Here is a 20,478-nt window from a genome sequence, read left to right as displayed (position 1 = left end):
AGTACAGAAATATATGAAGAAAAAGTATCCATATCCATAACAACAGATCATACAACACATATGCATAACTAAGAATATTTTTCGGCAGCTTCATTTTTAATTTAATACTATGTAGTGGACGTTTATTCTTGTCAACACATGGATATACTACATGGTATCCCTTTCTATGATGAATCATATTTAAGTTTTCCTGTACCAATGGACATTTAGGTTGTATCCATATATTTGTTATTAGAAATAGATATTATAGTGAACAGCTATTGTTTTTGCCTGGCTTGCATCCTTCTTTCTTCTTTTGATAAAAACACTTTCCTCTTCCTCAGTGTTACTTGATGTGGGTAAAGTGATTCAACTCATTTCCCACTGCCACCCCAAGGATATGACTAAAGCCAGGTTAATCAGAGTATTCTATCCCCCTGCCCTGGGGAATTGGGTCAAAGATGGGTGCTTGGCTAATGTCAGTACAATGACAGTCAACTCCAGGACTTCTGTGGAACTGGAGGGGAGGAGCAATCCCCCTCCCCTCACCCCTGCCCTGCCTGCTAAAATGAAAGGGGTTAGCCTGGAGCTGCCCGGCACCACCACACGAGAAGAGGTAAACTACCTGCCTGGGAATGAAACTAACAGAGAAAGCAGAGTTGAGAGCAACAGAGAGACAGACAAATACACCACGTAACCTGAGGACCAAGGACAGTGTTGGTCCTAGATCTGGCTGGCCAGACGTGAGAATATCGCTGGACTTCTCAGTCTCATGAATGAAGAAATTCTTGCCCCACCCACTCTCTCTGAAGTGAGCTTAAACTCTATCACTTGAAAATGAAAGTGTTTAGACGATTATGTGTACAATACTGCAAAAAAATCCTTGTGTCTACGTTTCAGGGCAAGAATGCAAATGTGTTTTGAGGGTAAATTCCCTGAAGAGGAAATGCTGAGTCAAGGAGTATGCGTATTTAACATTTTAGTACACACTGACAAATTGCCAGAGTTCTAAATCCTCTTTGGTCCCTGGCCTGTTTCAAGTCCTGGGCCAATTTTCAAAATTTAGTACTGCCGTCCTATTACTTAAGTATCCAAGCCCATGGGGTATTAAAAATGCTTTCAGAATCTGTCTTGACCCATTATTCCCAAAGCCCCAGCCACAGTGTGTTTGGAGGAAATTTAGCTTTTTATCCAAATTGTCACTGATATTTCAAAGTCAGAAGAATCCTTCCCACCCCATTATTTGTTCAATGCTACAATGAGAAAATTTCACTCAAAGAATACCCCTATCACAAAAGTCTACTGGCCATACACTGCTCTACAGTTTATGGAGTGTTTTTCTAGAGGTGTTTATATAGGTTCTCCCATTTAATCCTAACAAGTACATGCAGGTATTACTACTCCCATTTTAGAGGTAAGGTAATTGATCTGAAGTGACTTGCTCAGGTCATACCGTGAGGGGTACAGCCAAGACCTAAAACCCCAACTTCTGCCTCCAAGTCTCCGGCTCTTTGGCTACATCTCATGTACCGATCTGTGCCCTAAATTCCAGGACACCTACAGTGACAGCAAGTACTACTGGGTCACATTACTTTGACAGGAGATGAACTGATTTTTGTAAAGATTCAGCAGAACGTGGTCTGTCTATGAACCTAATGGACAATCACAAGATATTGATAATGTTTATAGATGATGAACTTAAGTAAATAAAGAGTAATATTTCCCTTACAAAAGCACAGGTAAGATTACATCAGGAGTGCATTAGTGGTATTTTTCTAATATAACTACCAAGGAATTCATTGTCGAATGAAGCCTAATAAATTAAACACATCATGAGGAATTCAGAAGGCAGCTTGGCATATGCTTAGATTAATACAGAAAGTATGAAAAGCGGATAAGCATACGTTTTCACTAACTTTGGGCCCATTTAACAAATTGTTCCCAGAAGTCTCCTGATTAATAAACAAAACAAAGCCCACTAAGGCACACAGTCTCATCATAGCCCAGAAACAGTGTCCCCTATTATTGAACTCCTTTAATATTGTAATATCCCTCCTTAAGCATAAAGGTAGCCCTGGGAGAGTAAAGCACCAAGGGTCACCCTCATTTTCTGAATGGGAAAGGAGAGGTTAAGTGGCTTGCCACAGAACAGCAACTGGCCGGTGGAACAGATGCTACAGCCTGCCTTTTTTTTCTCTCATTTGAGCCTTCACCCCAATCTCTCTCCAGTCAGAACAGATGTGACCTGATAGAACATTCAAGATGACTTTATTACTCTCATCACTGAGGAGGCAAGACTTGCAAGGAAGCAAAGTGAACTCATTTATCTTGCTGATTTTTCAGGTAGTCTGAGGAATAAGTGCTGCAATGTCCCTGTTTCCCAGTTTCAAATTCAATGAAGATCAAAGTGTCTGGCGGTCAGTTTGTCCCTTCATCAAATATCACAAGTGAGAATACAGTGCTATGGGAACAGTAAAGGGGGGCATCTAACCTTGACTGACGGGCTAGAGAAGGCTTCGCAGAGCAGGGGTCACAGGCTGGGTAAGAGCTGATTAGGCTGGAGTGGGGAGAGTGAATCTTGCAGGCTGAGGGAGTAGCAAGCATATACTCTGTAGGTAGCTAAAAGCCCAGAGGCAAAAGCAGGCTAACAACTCTGAAATTAGAAAAACTAAGACAGTTTTGTTCTCACCTGTAGTTTCTTCTAATTCTGAACCACTGGCTGGTTAAGCAAATGTCTCTAAAAATTATGGCAGAGGTCATTAATAAACTTGAAAAGGCAAAGATATCTGAGTAAATAAAAAGAAGATCAAAAGAATAAAGAGGAAAAGGATTAACCTGAGAATTATACACCCATAATAGCTTCAGTGCATCTTCAATAATAGTTTCACAGGAAACATTTTCTTCTCAGCATACACTAGGAACAGTTGCATTATAGCAGCACTAGCTAACAAATACAATGCAAGCCACAAATGAGAACCATGAATTTAAGTTTAAATTTTCTAGAAGTCACATTTTAAAAGTAAAAAGAAACAGGTGAAATAAGCTTAATATTTTATTTAACTCATATTCAAAACACCATCACCCCAACATGTAATTAATTTTAAAATTATTGAGATATTTTATATCCTTTTGGAAGGGTACTACATCTTTGAAATTCAGTGTGTATTTTATACTCATAGCACAATTGGATCGGCCACCTTTCAGGTGCTCGAGAGGTGCACGCGGCTAGTGGCTCAGCTCCGTAAGAGTTATGAAAGGTATAAATGAGGCTGCATTATGTACAAAAGTGGAGCAGGAAAGAGGTTCTATACTTGGCAATCTGCACGACCCCAACCAAGAAGCCCCTCCGGCCCACAACTCTCCTTCTTCTAAACTCTCCAGAAGTGCCGATTCTGTTCATCTGGAGCCAATCACAGGTTGTCGCCTCTTAGAAAATATGTAAGTTAGGGACACAGAGTCTTCTTGTTCACCACTGAATCCCCAGGGTGTACCTTAAAACAGTACTTAACCCAAATGGAATGCTCAGTGAAGACCTCTTTAGTAAATGCATGAACAGACACATACCTGTCTCTGGACCTGAGCTTATTTTGTACTTGGACAGCTTTCCTTACTCTTCTATTTGAACGTGTCCAAGTAAATCATACCCCTTTTGGAAAGTTCAGCCTCATAGCTCTCAATAAAGCCTCCTTGTTTCCAAATAATTAGACACCATTTTCCAACATTTCCATGTCATTTTATACGTACCTTTAAAAAGAAAATCACGTCCCCAAAAAAACCGCCAACATTCCTCTGTTTCAGTTTGCATTATGGTTACTTAGACACATTTGCGAGCCCCTTGAGAGTTGTACGACAGTGTCTTACAATCAGTAAACATTACACTTTCTTTCCAATGAGGCTCAGTGTCCTGCAGGTCAGAGACCATCTTATTTATAACTCTGTGGTCCTCAGATGAATCAGCTTAGCGCTCTGGCCACAGCTGATGCTCAGTGTTTCTGTTTGTGAAAACTCCCTCCTCCGGCATTACGACTGAAGTCATTATTAGTAAGAGATTGCCACAGGATGGTAAGCAATGATGAATTAAAGCAACATGAAGTATAAACACAGAGGAAAATGTAGGGAAAAGTTAAAAGGACGTCAGACTGCTGAAAGCACAAGAGAGTGCAGAGGTGTACAGAGCTGACAAACTCTTTTCAGTGGGTGGAACAGAAATTACTTGCTTAGGAGTTGTGGAAAGATGACAATATAATTGGTCATAAAAAAATTCACCGTTTTGTGGGTTTTGTCTTAAGCATGCTTATATGCAAGTCATATTCTACAAATGCAACAGGACTTAACCAGCAACTAGATTACTGTTTTGATAGTTGGTGTGCAGTGTTATCTGTCCTCATGTAGTTTGTTACTGGAACTTCAGAAAAATATTTTCTCTCGCCAATAACTGACAAACATTAGAAAGAAATTTGCTAAGTGTTAATACAAGACAGTGGATACATGCTTTCACCTTTTTATAAACCATAGGAATAATTCATTTCAATGACTCATCTCTTTCATTCCATGGTATTCCATAGCTTTGGGGATGCTGATTAACCTTGCCAAACTGTGAGTTAGGAAGGGTAGTGACTGAGGGCTGCACTCAGTCTTATGATACTGGGCTTACTCCAGCCCTCAGTCCGGACTTTGATCTCCTTAAGCATTCTCTAAAGGCAGTCATGAAGCTCTTCTTAAAGTCCGAAGAATGGCTCTGAGGATACGAAAGGAAGAGAAACATGCAGGGACACAGTAAGAGAGACGTGAGTAAAGACAGAAAATTATGACTTGGAAATAAACGGAGAAAAATGGCGTCAAAACCCTGAGGGTCGGGTCCCTTATAAGCAAGCGCCCACCAACAGGCTTTGGTGACGACCTTCCCGAACCTCTGCCTGTATAAGCACTATGTATACGGTACCAGTTTTCTGGAACTAGTTACAACAGTCCACTTACATATAAGTTAGCTAGGCCTATTTTTAGAAACTTACCTTTTATTTTTCTATAAAGTTTCTTAAAAGAAGACAAAATCCCAGTAACAAATTCTGCCTTCACACTGAGCAAACATCTCTAGCGTTCTGCACTTTGCAAAACAATGCACTGAAAAGGTGTTAGTACTTTGTGTTACTGTGAGGTGTATGCAGGCCAAACAATTTCTATAATAAACTCACAGCACTCTATTTGCAATGAAAGAAATTACTGGTCCAACAAGTCTTCACCAGTAAAATCTTTAAAATAGAATTTTTTTCCCCAGGAGGGAGAGGGACAAATTTTATGCATATGATTAAAGGTAATTACTCTATATGTCTCATGCGACTTAGAGCTATTTGCAAGTTTTAAGAAGCTGAGAAGGGCCGCATGAGGTTTGGCTCTAACCGATAAGCAAGTCTCTTATAGCATTACATATGAACTTTTACTGCTTATTTTCCACTGTGCCATAAAGTACCTTATTTGCCATAATATGAGAAATGTTGTCTTACTGCTCTAAACTATGGAAAATACACATAAAGCACACACAGCCATCGAATTTATCCTAGTTTGGAAGTGTACCGAGTGTTGGGCTTCAGAAAGATTGGTTCCTTTTTTTGGCTATCTAGTGTCGCTAGTTGATAAAGGTTAAGGTCATAATATTTCATCCTTGAAAGAACAGACAGAAATTCATGGTACTATCACCACTAAACTAGCTCCATTAAAGACTAGCAATTATTAGTACTGAGTATGTGAATCACACCTTTCCAAGCCCAGTAAATGAAACAACCCTTTCTATATTTTTCCTCACAAAATTAAGCATTAGTCACAGATCGGACTGATGTTTTAAAATCAAGAGAAGAATTTAAATGTCTTTTTTAAATGTTTTCTGGACAACGTAGGTACATTTGGAAACGTAACACACATGCACACACACTCTTCAAAAGGAAAAGTTGATGACCACACCACACTTTTTGTCATCTGAAGTTTGTTTCATACACTGGAAGGCAGAGAAGCTCATCATACACCAATCTCAGGTTCTTACTACTGACTCACCAACTCAAGCACACTTTTTTAATTCAGGTTCTGCTCCCCAAGAAAATAAAAAGGACCATAAAACATTTTGCTGACATACACCTTACTACACATATTCTACACCACTGTATATACAATAAGTCCATGCTAGGCACTACGTATTTACTGAACATGAATGATCATGAACACAAATCCAGTTAGACTGTGCTCTATACCCTGGGCAACTTAAGGGATTTTTCAAGGGTAACTTTGATTGTGATTTTCACCTGTGTGCTAACTTTAGCTCCTAACCTCACGTCACTGACTCCACTGTATTTAACAGTTAGTTTCCTTAGAAAAACTGTCACCCTTGAAATGCTAGCATTTTAAAAAAGATACCTATAAACTAGTAGATAGGTGTGAGCTGTGACAGCTGTTGGTGGTCTAGTTATTTGACTGATTAGATTATCCCAGACACCAAATGAAACTAAAATATGGTGTTCTGGGAGGTATCTTGAGATTTTGAACGAAGCCTCTGGACTCAAATTAAGTCCCCAAAATGACAGTAACTCAATATGAAAAATTATCACAGAGATGGGCCCCAGCAACTTATTCTGTAACATTTTTATCTTCCTAGAATATTTTCAATGTTTTATTTTTCAATTATAACATTCAACTTGATATTTAACTCATTTTACTCCTTTAGTATTCTCATCTCTTAAATCCGTATTGGATAATAAAGCTAAAACCTCAGCAGTGTTTAAAATTTACACCTTCCCATTTGATAAACAGACCCCCATCTTATATTTAAACCAGAAAAAAATTTAATGAAAAATATATAAATAAAGAAGACTAGGGGCCGGCCCGGTGGCTCAGGCGGTTAGAGCTCCATGCTCCTAACACAGAAGGCTGCCGGTTCGATTCCCACATGGGCCAGTGGGCTCTCAACCACAAGGTTGCCAGTTCAATTCCTCAAATCCCGCAAGGGATGGTGGGCCCCGCCCCCTGCAACTAAGATTGAACAGGGCACCTTGAGCTGAGCTGCCACTGAGCTCCCGGATGGCTGAGTTGGTTGGAGCGCCTCCTCTCACCACAAGGTTGCTGGTTCGACTCCCGCAAGGGATGGTAGGCTGCGCCCCCTGCAACTAGCAATGGCAACTGGACCTGGAGCTGAGCTGCGCCCTCCACAACTAAGACCGAAAGGACAACTTGACTTGGAAAAAAAGTCCTGGAAGTACACATTGTTCACCCAATAAAGTCCTGTTCCCCTCCCCCAATAAAATCTTTAAAAAAAAAAAAATCAAAAAAAAAAACGACTAAATAAATACACATGGTAATAGTAGCTGTTGAATGGAGAGGTTTAATTTTTTTTCATATATTTTTCTAAACATTCATTGATATTAGTTTTCCCTAGAATTTAATGAAATCTTTTAAGTGAAAAATTGTTTTTTCCTTTGGGCAAGCTGCACGTAGATGATTGCAAATTCCTTCTCTAAAGTTACTCTCTTTTTTTAGGGAGCAGAGTAAGAGATCTCGTGTGCTATCTTTTCTGAACTGTAACTATTAAGAGTGGACCCAAGCAAAAAGTTGTCAAGGTATGACAATGATTGTGTCCAAATAATTCTCGAGCTGCTGACGAGTCCTTTATGTCTGAAGATCTGCAATGCTATAGCCATGGTATTGATGAGAACCACACATATTTCATTTCCTACCTTCAAAGGGCTTAAATTCCAGACCTTTCACCATCGAGTTCTTGGATGCTCTAAGTTTACAGGTACTAGTAAATATACATGTCTCTATTTGTATACCAAATCCTTATAGAAATAATTTGGGGGATTTTGTTCTAATACCTTAAATTATTCATTCATATCTGTATTTTGCTTCCTTAACACAGTTAATTAAAGATTGTTGGCACAAGCGAATAAAGAAGAGGCTGAGAGTTTGGAGAGTGTACTCATGAAAGAAAGAAGCTGCAACTTAACTTAGTGATCTCACTACCAGTGAGATACTGCTCCAAGAGATTATATACTGAGATTTCATCATGTCAATTTACCAGACATTTGTTGTCTGGTAAACAAATGTCTTTCAAATGTCAATTTACCAGACATTTGTTGAGCCTCTTCTTTGGATCAAGTGATATGCAAGTAATACTATAATGAATACAAGACACTTCTTGCCCTTAAAAAACTCATCAACCAGTAGCATATTCCATTGTGAAAAGTCCATAGTGAGAGTGATACAGTTTTCTGTCTCTGAGCGCTGTCATTATAGTGCCTCCAGGGTGGCGTATACTTCTCTGAGGTCATTTCCTTATTCTGCAGACTAAATGGGGTGATAAAAAGGAATAAGGAGTTTGGTCACTGCCATACTAGGGCAGGGGTCAGCAAATTAGATAGAGCCCATAGGTCAAATCTGGCCCCCCTACTTTTGTATGATTAGAAAACTAAGAATGGGTTCTACATTTTAAAACATTTGAAAACTTAAAAGATTTCCTGATACATGAAAATTACATAAAGTTCAAATTTCAGTGTCCATGACTGAAGCTTTCTTGGAATACAGCTCATTTGTTTAGATATTGTTTATAGCTGTTGTTGTACTTCAAGGACAAAGTTGAATAGTTACATTAGAGACCAATGACCCACAAAGCCTGAAATATTTACTACCTGTTCTTTTACGCTATCTGGCTTCATAAAAAATCTCATCTTCCACACTGGAGGCAGGAGGTAGCTCAATATGTGTATCCTTCCTTTTGGGGGGCAGTGATATTCACGAACATTCCCACAGAACACTAACAAAACTTGTGCTGTGTCAGTAGTTCAGCACTAGAAACACCACTTTCTTTGAGGATTCATAAATGAATCCAGTTATGATAAGGACCAAACATTAAGTGAATCAGTTGGCCTGGTCCTTGCATAATGGTTTCAACTCCATTTTACAAAAAAACAAAAATAGGTATGGCAATTTGGTCTTTTTTTCCCTGGGGTTCTTTTCCCAGGTATTAAAAGACAGTTATGGCCAAGTGTACCCTCCAAACTGGCATTAAAGGCTGTGGAGCTGTGGAAGTAACAATGTTCATTCTCACTAAGGAGGTGCGAATGAGCATAACTGTATTTCAACCTGACCACATCCAGCTCCTCTGAAAGAAACACACACCTCCCTCAAGATGACAGATGTTTTGGGTTCACCAAAGCTGGAATTCTGCTCTATTTCAGAGAAAGGACTGGGAAATAATCAAGTGACTACTGCTTGAGCAAACATCAGAAAGTCTACAACAATGAAACTGTTATATCTTCATTCTGATATTCTTTAAAGCTATGAAAAATGTAAATAGGATATTTCCATTTCTACAGGAAAGTTAGATCTTCAGCTTCAAAGTAAAACAATACTGCCTTGTGTTTATAAAGCACTTTTCCCCTAAGAATTCAAGGCCTTTACAGACATTACCTCATTCAACCCCAGCAGGTCTGCAAGCTCGATAAGAAACAGGTTTTCCTGTTGTCTGAATAAGGAAACTGAGGCACAGCATGGGCACATGGTTAATACTGAGTCATGGAGAAACAGCTGGAAAAATTAGGCTCAACTTTTCTCCTCACTCCAATTCTTGGCTATCTCCACTTATTCACATTGCCTGTAATTAGAAATGGCAAGTGTCTACGTCTCCACAGTCCTTACAATGTAATTTCAAGGCTGCCTGTTTATACTAATTAAGATCAGTTTCCCTGAATTTAGTCGTCTATGTCTCCTCCCTCTATAATATCCCTGGCAGAAAGATTTCTGGAAACTTATACATAGCAAGGAAGGATCCAGATTTCACTTTCTGTACCAAGATCACTTTTTCATCCTTTCTTTTCTTGTTATGAAAACTTTCTACCCAGTTGGAGACCAAAACATTCCTTCTAAATTCCTTAACCACTCCTACCGTGTTTCCCTGAAAATGAGACCTAGCCAGGCCATCAGCTCTAATGCATCTTTTGGAGCAAAAATTAATATAAGACCTGGCATTATACTATATTATATATTGTATTGTATTATATTATATTATATTATATTATATTATATTATATTATACCCGGTCTTATATTAAAGTAAGACCGTGTGTTACATTAATGTTTGCTCCAAGAGCTGCATTAGAGCTGATGGTCTGGCTAGGTCTTATTTTCGGGAAAACACAGTAACTATTAGACATCTAAGTTGAGATATATTACTTGTTCCCAACTATACTTGATACATGATTCACTTCTATTTTAAGTAAAATTTCCACCGTTTCAGTGTCTCTTCAGATGTTCTTAATTTTCCTGTTTTCTGCTTCCTATGTTTGCCCAGCTTGTTTACAACCTACTCCTCAGGAAGTTCACATTATAAAAAGGTTTTGTAAATCTCAGACTTTCTTATGATTTTCTTCAGATCTATGCTCCGCTGAAGCAGAACCATGTTCTTGTTAATTTCACAGTTGCCGAGATTCAAAGCTTTTTCTGGTACCAACTAGCACCTGCTATCTTTTTTGATGACATATAAAATAAAACCATTCCCTCCTAGAAACTTCAAAATAGCAAAGCCCCATCAACTCTACGAACACTTTCTTTATTCACAGAATAAATGTTTCAGTGGGTGAAAATGGCTTGCATAGGGTAGTTCTGAGCTTCTCAGTTATATACATGGCACATGTATTCAACATAAATGATTAATTTACTTTGGAAAGAAATGTTTCAAAACCTAGGATGCCCAAGGCCATAAAAGGTTTTGGAGGTAACAAAGGCAGCCTTCTCTAAGGCTTGAAATTTGGGGCACTATGTAACACAAGAAATCCTAGTCTTTCTCTGGTGGGAAGGTCTGAGCCTTTGCTTCAATTAAACACTTTATCATATTTAGGCGAGGGATAATGGATGGAAGGCTCCAGGCATACATATGGGTATATTTATATGTATTTACACAAGACAAAAATCTGTACAAAAACATGGGACAAACAGAGTCCTACCTCAGGTTTGCTTACTGTGTGACCCTGGGAAAGTTCCCTGAGCTCAAAAATGGGAAAAATAAAATAACATATAAAGTATCTACTAGGTACTTAAGTTCACTTGCATTCTCTGACCAATGAGATTTTGCCTGGACTTTGTCACATTGTGAAATTTCAATAAGTATCTTGCTGTCTTTGTAAACTTGAGGTTTAGCATCTCCTTTAGAAGAGAGCCAACGCAGAATGGCCATTAGATTAGAAGAGCTGCTAGAAAGCCAAGACATGGCAGCTCAGGCTTAGATCAGCTATGATATGATATTTATTCCTAGAACCCTTGAGAATTTTTCCCAGGCACGTTGCTAGGTTGGAGTGGAATTAAGTGTTTAAAGCAGAGCAACATGAGTTCCTCCACTACATTTAAGACCTCTCAATACAATTAAGAAGGGTCCAGAAGAAAAGAGATCATTGTAGCGTCCGTTTATATTACAGTTAGGCCTTTCTAAACACCAAGTGAAGTGGTGGGAATTATTACCATAACCTAGTACTCTAGTACATTTACTAAAAATGTCAAACCTATTATTCAAAACCACCATTCCTAAGAAACAGGTAACTCTGAGAACAGTAATAGAGGTCAGCTTTATGGCTCCTTCTACCTAAGTCAGAGGCCTCCACCATATTTTATCAACTTGCATTCTCCTTTCTGTATCTGTGGTTTTATTTTCTGGCCATTTGCCTATTCCCCATCCTCTCATTCGTTCCTGCCCTTGCGGTCTCAGTCCCTTTTTCTCCCTCCCTTCTCCTGCCACTTCTGCTGCATGCTTGGCGCTGGTTTATTCATCTTTTATTTAATTACCAAAACGTACTATACGAGGCCCTTATCATGGGGCCAGCCCATATCTAACTACGAACCTTCATACTTCTATTGCCCCTCTACTATGTTTAGGCTGCCTGTCTGTTTAGACCACTGGTTTTGCCGATCTCTGCCCCAAATGTGTCATCCACCCAGTCTTGGTCCTGTGTGTCAGATACAAGCCAAAGTGGGAGGTGTACTGGATAAAAGAGACGTGGTCTGGGAAATTTAAAAATTGACAGTGTATACACTCTCCTAGGTAAAAGGACCCTGAGAGCATAGAGAAACCTAACAACAATCCCATAACAGAAAAATAAGTTTGGGACTTACCCATGGCGACTGTAATACAATTAACACAACACTGATGAGTGAAGAAAATGATAAGAAAATAAGGAAAATGGTTATAATTCATAGGGAGCTTTCATCTGCTGTCTGCAACGCTTATAGCCTTTAATTACCATGATTAAATACTGCTATTCTTTCTTATGAAGCTGGATAATTGTACCAAACAAATACTGAAGCTACCAGGAGGGCAAGCAGGGAATCTGGAGTTAATCTTTAAGTCCCTGACTCCTAATCTTGTGTATTCAGAACAATCTATAGAAACTACATCTGAAAAACATAATTGTGCTCGATGCCAAAGCCTTTTATGCTTTGAAAAATCAAAACACAGTGATATAAGCAGGAATGAAGCATAAATAAAACTGAAGAATGTATTTGCTTTAGTCACAGAGAAAAATCTAAAACTGATTTTCCGGGGTGACCGGTTAGCTCAGTTGGTCAGAGCGTGGTGCTAGTATCACCAAGGTTGTCGGTTCGATCCCCACATGGGCCACTGTGAGCAGCGCCCTCCTTAAAAACAATCATAAATAAATAAAACTGACTTTACAACAGTGAGGAAAAGAATAATATATTTTTTCATAGTCATTATGTATAGTTGCAGTTTCATTCACATTTGAAACTACTGTTTTGCTTTGTAATAAATTTGGAAATTCTCCAGCAATCTCAGGTTCAATAACTTGAACCATAATTTCCAAATATTAATAAAAACTTACCCTGCCCCCAGCTATCCAATTATGTGAAACACTAGATAATGTTCACATTTCGGTTCACTGACCATTGGATGTCCATTTTGCCAGGGTTATATTTATAATGTATAAATTCTAAAAATAAGTTTGTCTTCTGAAACTGAAGAAAATAACAAGTATAATAAATAGCTGTGCCAGGATGTTTCCTGTACAGTAACATGTGGTTTTTAAGAGTTTTTTATATAATCTTAGAGTTCAAATAAGTCTTAAAAAGTCAGGTATTCTTTTTACCCCGTGCACAAATCTCCCTCATAACATCCAGAATGTGTAATTGTTCAACTTCTGCCTTAAAAACTGCCCTCCCGCTAAGAGATAGGAAATCCTGTTGCATAAAACAGCTTATTTCACTTCACAATTTGCTTTTTTCGGTCCTATGAAGTATTTGGAAAGAAAGGAAACGAGGTATTGCACCATTTTATTATCATTTGTTGATCTTTTGCCTGAAACTGTTAACACATGGCGCAGGATAAATGGAGACAGAAATAGGTTGCTAGGTGATGACAGAGGTAAGAGAGAGACCATAAATCCACTGTGCAGTCTTTTTAGAAATTAGTACAATACTGTACAACAATGAATTCAAAATAAAACAAATAATTTGTATTAAATATAAAAATTCAGTTATAATAATAATGCTCAGGACAAAAAAATGCAAATAGTAACAAAGAATTAAAGTGGAAACTTAAAAGTGGCACTGCTTCCCATTTCTCATCATACTCTTCAAAGGTATTCGCTATTAAATTTTTTGCATCTCCATTCAGATAGTTTCTATGCTTATGTGGACATATCTGTATTTTATATATGTGTATATTTCTTATATTACACAATACCGATCACGTTATACTATTCTGCAAACCTTTTCACTTAAAAATACATCGGGACATCTTTCCATATTAGTATATAGGACTCTACCTTTTTTTTTTTATAGCTAATTCCATGGTATAAATAAATATATTATCATTTATCCAGATGCATACTGATGACAATAGATTACTCTCACACTGTTCTGTTACACAAAGACAAAATTTGTCTTTTGTAATTTCTTTTTATTTTAATTAATTTATTTATTTTTAAAATTTATTGGGGTGACAATTGTTAGTAAAATTACATAGATTTCAGGTGTGCAATTCTGTATCACATCATCTATAAATTACATTATGTGTTCACCATCCAGAGTCAGTTCTCCTTCTATCACCACATATTTGATCCCCCTTTGTAATTTCTTTTAATAATTTTTGTTCCAGAATCATTTGGAATAAACTGAATTTATCATTTAATAGCTCTTTAAACATTTGAAAATCATCACATATCGTATGGGGAGTAAATGGGAGAACACATGAAAGAAAAGTTTCAAGTCACAATACTCAGGTATCAGAAATCAAGAGGGGAAATGATTTCCTCAGATAAAAACAATCTAAATATCTGACAACATAAAATTGATGCCTAAATTATGATCTCTGAAGCCAATAGGATATTATACAATTATTAGAAACATGAAGACTCCGCAGCATCATGACAAATGTTATCATGTTAAGTGGAAGAAGACATGCAGTTGTACATGACCTGAGATTAGCCATGAAACACATCTGCATATGAAAAGGACAGAAATATTCAAATGAAATGTAGCTGAGTTAGGGTGGTATAAGAGTATGGATCATCATCATTTCCTTTCAAAATATCCTTTAATTTTTATAATTTGGCTTCTACAATAAACAGAAAAAGGAAAAATGACAGCTATCGGGAAGATCAGGATCCTCATTTTCAGTTTCAAGGCCCTCAAAGCCCCTTTACTTTCTTCCCTGAGCACCTTGGAGATATCAACCCTCAGAGTAAATAATCAGGTCTTGAAATTCTTGATGGCAAAGCTACGATCAGCAAACAAAGCTTGAAGTGTGACTGCCCACTAGAAAACAGAGTGGAATGGAAGGGAAGGAATTAGAGATCAAACGAGGAAAAGAAGGGACAATCAGGAAGAGCTCCAACTTAAACCACATTTGTAATCATCCAGTGCTACCATTTTTGTTCTATTCTCCACATGAGTACAAAACGGGTATGAATTTCCAGAGCCTACAATGTAAGAGTCAAAAACTCAAGGAAATGATTAAGACCTGGGTACTTAAAGGTCATATTCCCAAGCCAACACAAAAGTTACTACTTTAGGAATTTAAAGTCTCAAGTTCTGGTCACGATAGTAACAGCAGTATTCTTTACATTCATTATCACTCATTTCTCCCCAAAAAATTCATCCATTTATTGTAAGCACTGATTAATTCCTTGAGCAAACCTAAGTCATAATGGGCTTTTTACAAGTATTCCTTGTCATGATACCCAATATTCTGCAAATCACTGGCCTGTGCTGTATAATGACACACAGAGCACTAACTAGTAAGTTAAAACGATCACGTTATTTTGGTTGTTGTGCCTTTGGCATGAAAGGTTGTTTATAATGCCACAACATCACCTTGGTTCTGAGAGAGCGGCATATGTGCTCTGGCTGCTGAAACATTACTGATGAGTCACATTTGCAGCTGGGAACTCACTCTAGAAAAACGGAGAAATACTTGTGCTTGTGAGTTAGGAACAAGCTCTGTTCATGTTCACATTTATAATGAGACATGGTAAAATCTTGTCTACTTTCCTGTCAACTGAACTACTTTCAAAATAAATTTCCTTTTTTAGCCACCCCCAGAGAATATTTTTATTAATAACTTGGCAAAAATCTAAAAAGGTATGCTTATCAAACCTTCCTAACTTCTTTCTGTCACGAAAATCCTTCCCAACTGCCTACTCTGTGAAGGAACTCTGCTGGGCCTCGACACTGGAGACACAGGTAAAGAAGGTACATGCCTTGTTCTCAAGGAGCTTAGTCTTATGGGGGTGCGGAGGCATGATATGCAATTACAATTCAGAAAACAGTCAATACTTAATCATAAGTAACAGTATCAGGATTGAAAAATATCCGAATATTTAGTAATAATAGGATAAAATAACATGACACCTAAGAGGCTTAGGTGCTCAAAATCAATTATATAACCACAAAATGCAGAAAGCTTTTATTAATGGTGGCTTATATAAAAAAATATGTAAAGGTTTCAGCTGAGTAAAACTCCATAAAAGCATAAAAGTTAACTATGTGAAATGGCTCTTAAAACAGCTCATCCAAAAAACAAACAAACAAAAAAAACAGAAAAAAACAAAAAAACAAACAAAAAAAAGAAAACAGCTCATCTAAATTAAAGGTAATATTGCATCCAGATCGAAAAAAGGTAATAACCCCCCGTCTCCATATCCAGAGATACCGGTGCTGTTTTACCAGGCTCATTTTAAGAGGAACATCACAAAACTGGGAGTGAGTGTGTGGGTATGTCCCTCAAACACACATTCATGCCTGGTAGTGAAGCAATGATAGTGAAGCATCTATAAAACACATTGTGCAAAAAGACAAGGAATTGAAGACACGTGGCTTACAAGGAGACTTGCAGCTGAGTGGTGGAGGGGGCAGCATGTAACAATTGTGACGAATGCCTCTGAGCTGGAGCTGGTAATAGAGGGTTCAGCAATGCTCCATGGAAAGAAAAAGCAGATTTGGGCCCAATATGAAGAACTTCCAATACTGTGGGATTTCCAACACTGAATTACCTTGAAGAGAGATAAACTCTATGGCTAGCAGTAGTCAAGCAGAGATGGATGACCAGTTGTTAAGAAGCAATTCCTACACTGGGTAGAAATTTGTAACAGATCTCTCAAGCTCCTCCTATCCTGGAAAAGCTGTGGTTATCTTGTTAGCTGCAGGCAAGAACATTCAGACAACACGCACCACAATTACTTTAAGAGCAGTGGACAATCTCAAAAATCAAACTGAGGTCAGGAATCACCACTGAACTTCAAGTAAGACCTGGAAGGCTTTGTGACTTTCAGGTGGATTGTCAGAAGAGACACTGGCAGGGAGACCAATGACAGCCAACCTACTGGAGTACAAGCCAACAGCTGGCCTGATCACTACACAGGAGCCCTTCCAATCCCACTGATTGCAACGGATGTACCAGTCTCAGAGGTTCCAGGTTTTCTTTGCTTCCGTAAGTGAAAGGCAATTTTCTTAAGTCCTCCAATGCTCTACCTATTTAATCTTGTTTTCAGTGCACGGAGAATGCTGAAACTTCAAGAATCTGCATGCAACATTCTCCTATATTTGGTGACAGTCTGAACCCAGCAACACAGATGTTACTCCTATGTTAACAGGTTTTGTGGCTCCATACTGAAAAGTAAACATTCGCCTGATCTGGTGAGTCTCTCTGGAAGACCTTCCAGAGGAAATCCTGTGAAATGGCCTGGTCACTTTCCTCAGACCACTTCAACTTCTAAGTTGGATTGGATCTAGAATGTTTTTAACTATGCTTTAGATTTGTGAGACAGGTACAAACATGTTTATTTTAAGTGAGCTGTGATAATTATCACCCTGAAATTTATGAAACCAGAAACAACTTAATAGCCATTTAAAATTTAGTTCTGGAAAGACAAATCTCAAGTTATATATACATCCTATGAACTCAGTTGCCAATCTTAAATCCTATGCTAGAAACACTCCATATTTAAGCATACAGTCAATGAACAGATATACGCATATACTAACAGGCTACTGTGAGCAAGAACTCATGTTAGATTCAACGAAGGACAAATGTCCAACCTGGCCTCCCTATGTTATAACTATGGCTGATTACTGACATGGTCAGAATGTAAGACAACTTGAATAACACCCAGTGGCTCTTAAATAATTCTATATAATCTAGAAAGTGAAATTCAAATTCCCTCAATAGTACCTTCAATAGTGGTACTTGAAATAGAAACCATGTTTCAGTCATTCATACAAAACTGTCACACTGAAGAAAGCATAAAGCAGAGGAATGTTTACTAATGTCAAATAATAAAACTAGCACTGAAGGATTTCATCTTCTGCAAGAGGTATACTATAGGTACAATCTCCTTAATGTTGGTAACATTTGCTTAGTCAAGGTATTTTTCAGGACGCCAGTAAGATATTTCAAAAATTAGAGCTTTTAGGTGAAAAATAGGCATTTTTTAAAAATCCAAACTAATGAGAACAATGGATAAAATGGCAGTTAATGGTATTTCGGAACATGTGTTTTAGTACGTCTTTGAAACGGATATAGTCTCAATGTAGTAAAATATAGCTTGCAAATTACAACCCCTCCTCCTTTCTTTTGGTATACACAAAGCAATGAAAAGAGAATGAATAAACCACGTGTATTTCAGGTGGGTGAAAGCATTCAAAGGTTGGTTTGCAGGCACAGTAACGGCATCGCAGAAACCCAATCAACTCAACTGCCCCTCCAGGAGCCGAAGAGCAAGTAGCTTTTAAGTTGACTGTGTTCATTTACCTATCCAGGAAGCAGGAGAGATACAAAAAGGTAAAGTGGAGAAAAGAGTTTGCATATATTAGGGCTTCCAGTAAGCGATATGTTAAATAAATGGAGAAAACAGACTTGACACTTACCCGCACTGCCAAGCTGCTTGTAAAACCTGTACTCTAAATGAAGCTGTGGGGCACGTGATTTTATTGGTTCCTGAAATCCAAGAAGAGATATTGTGATCAGATTTAGACAAACAATTGTTTTATTCCTAGGTTTTCAGAGTAAACCAGAGCCAAGGCCACTTAATGTTTTAGAGACGATACATACATGATAGCATTTTCTTACCTCAATTTCTCTTTAAAATCACAGCTAGGGGGAAGATGAAGATGGATCACATATAATGCCTTCCATTAATATTTAGGTAAAAATACTTTGCACTTGATCTTAGCCAAAAGGCCAAGAAGCGATAGGTAAAAATACTCTGTATGAGCCACCAAGGATAGCTCTCTCGTGAAGTATTCTCCTGAAGTGTATTCTCTTTGGAAACCAGATGCCAGTCCTTTTAATTAAATACCAGCATGTATTTCCTGCTTGTTTTACTGTGAATTTTGGGTGTATGCAGTTTTATATTTTTTAGAAAAACGATATATGCTCTGGAAGAAAATTTCAAATGCACAAAAATTAGGAAAAAACTAAAATCAATGTGAGATCCTATCATTTTAAAAAGAAGTATTATTAACATTTTGGTGAATGTCCTTCCAAATATTTATTTACAAATATAATTATATATAATATAGATTCAGAAATATACTATATTAAATAAATGATATCATACTATATCTGCTATTCTGTAATCTGCCTTTAAATTCAATAATGTGATGATAACATCTTTCCATGGCAGTAAGTAAAGCCGTATATTACTACGGCTGTAGTATTCCCCTTTATGTGTATACACACACACACCCCTCATAATTTTTGTATATTTGGACTATTTGCAGTTTTCAATATTATCAATACTTCTGTAGGAAAATTCTTATGTATATTTGACATTTAAGATAATTAAAGATTGTAAACGCAATTAAAATATATAACTTTAATCAATATGGGTAAGTTTTCAAAAAACAAAATTTTCTCAAGACCCCAGAGATAAAGCAGCCAAACTACCACCCTTTGCTTTACACCAAACTTCAAGAATTGGCTGTTTAATTTTTCTGAATTGACAGTATACCAGGCAACTAAGTAACAAGAAAATCAAACATTACCCTAAAAGATACACCTGCATACTCATTAGGGTGGCTATTATCAAACACACAGAAAATAACAGATATTGGCAAGGACGTGGGGAAATTGGAATCCTTGTGCATTGCTGCTGGTGGGAATGTAAAATGGTGCAGCCATTGTGGAAAACAGTATGGCAATTTCTCAAAAAAACACAAAATATTACCATATGATCCAGCAATCCCACTTTCCTGTTCATAGCAGCATTATTCACAATACGTAGCTAAAAGGTGGAAGCAACCCAAGTATCTATCAATAAATGAACAGATACACAAAATGTGGGTACACACTGTTGTATATATAAGATGAAATATTATCAGCTATAACAAGGACACTCTGACACATGCTACAACATGAATCTTGAAAACATTATGCTAAGCGAAATAAGCTAGACACAAAAGGACATATACTGCGTCATTCCACTTGTACAGTAGTCAAATTCATAGAGACAAAGAAAGTTGAATGGTGGCTGCCAGAAGCCGGAGGCAGAAGGGAACAGATAGTGTTTAATGTACATAATTTCAGTTGAGGAAGATGAAAAAGTTCCGGAGATGGATGGTGGTGATGGTTGCTCAACAATGTGAATGACTGTACTTAATTCCACTAAATTCACTTAAAAATGGTTAAAAAAGATAAATTCTAGATATCAATTCCTTATCAGATATGATTTCCAAATACTTTCTTCCATTCCATGGGTTTCACTCTGTTCAGAGTCCTCTGAAACACAAAAGTTTTTAATTTTGATAAAGTCCAATTTATCTATCTTTTCTTTACTTGCTTGTGCTTTTTGTGTCATATCCAAAAATTACTGCCAAATCCAATGTCATGAAGCCTTCCCCCTAAGTTTTCTTCTAAGAGATTTATAGTTTTAGCTCGTATGTTTAGGTCTTTGATCCATTTTGAATTAAATTTTGTATATGACATATCCTAAGGGTCCAACTACATTGCATGTGGATATCC

At 37.6% G+C, this 20,478-nt stretch overlaps 1 protein-coding gene and 1 non-coding gene across 6 annotated transcripts in view; one reads left to right on the top strand and one right to left on the bottom strand.

The window, feature by feature from the left end:
* Nucleotides 1–20,478, bottom strand: part of CSNK1G1 (casein kinase 1 gamma 1) — a 154,933-nt gene that overhangs the window by 43,882 nt on the left and 90,573 nt on the right. For all 5 annotated transcript variants that reach the window (XM_033108343.1, XM_033108345.1, XM_033108346.1 and 2 more), the window contains exon 4: nt 18,384–18,453. In XM_033108343.1, coding sequence (XP_032964234.1) covers nt 18,384–18,453 — 70 coding nt within the window. The remainder of the gene's footprint in view (nt 1–18,383; nt 18,454–20,478) is intronic.
* TRNAT-AGU (transfer RNA threonine (anticodon AGU)) lies at nt 12,548–12,621 on the top strand. Its single transcript has one exon. It is a non-coding gene; the product is annotated as a tRNA-Thr (tRNA).

Source organism: Rhinolophus ferrumequinum, chromosome 6, assembly GCF_004115265.2.
Source record: "Rhinolophus ferrumequinum isolate MPI-CBG mRhiFer1 chromosome 6, mRhiFer1_v1.p, whole genome shotgun sequence".
Lineage (NCBI taxonomy): Eukaryota > Metazoa > Chordata > Mammalia > Chiroptera > Rhinolophidae > Rhinolophus > Rhinolophus ferrumequinum.
The sequence above is the reverse complement of the archived record's forward strand: the minus strand, read 5'-3'. Positions and strand labels throughout refer to the sequence as shown.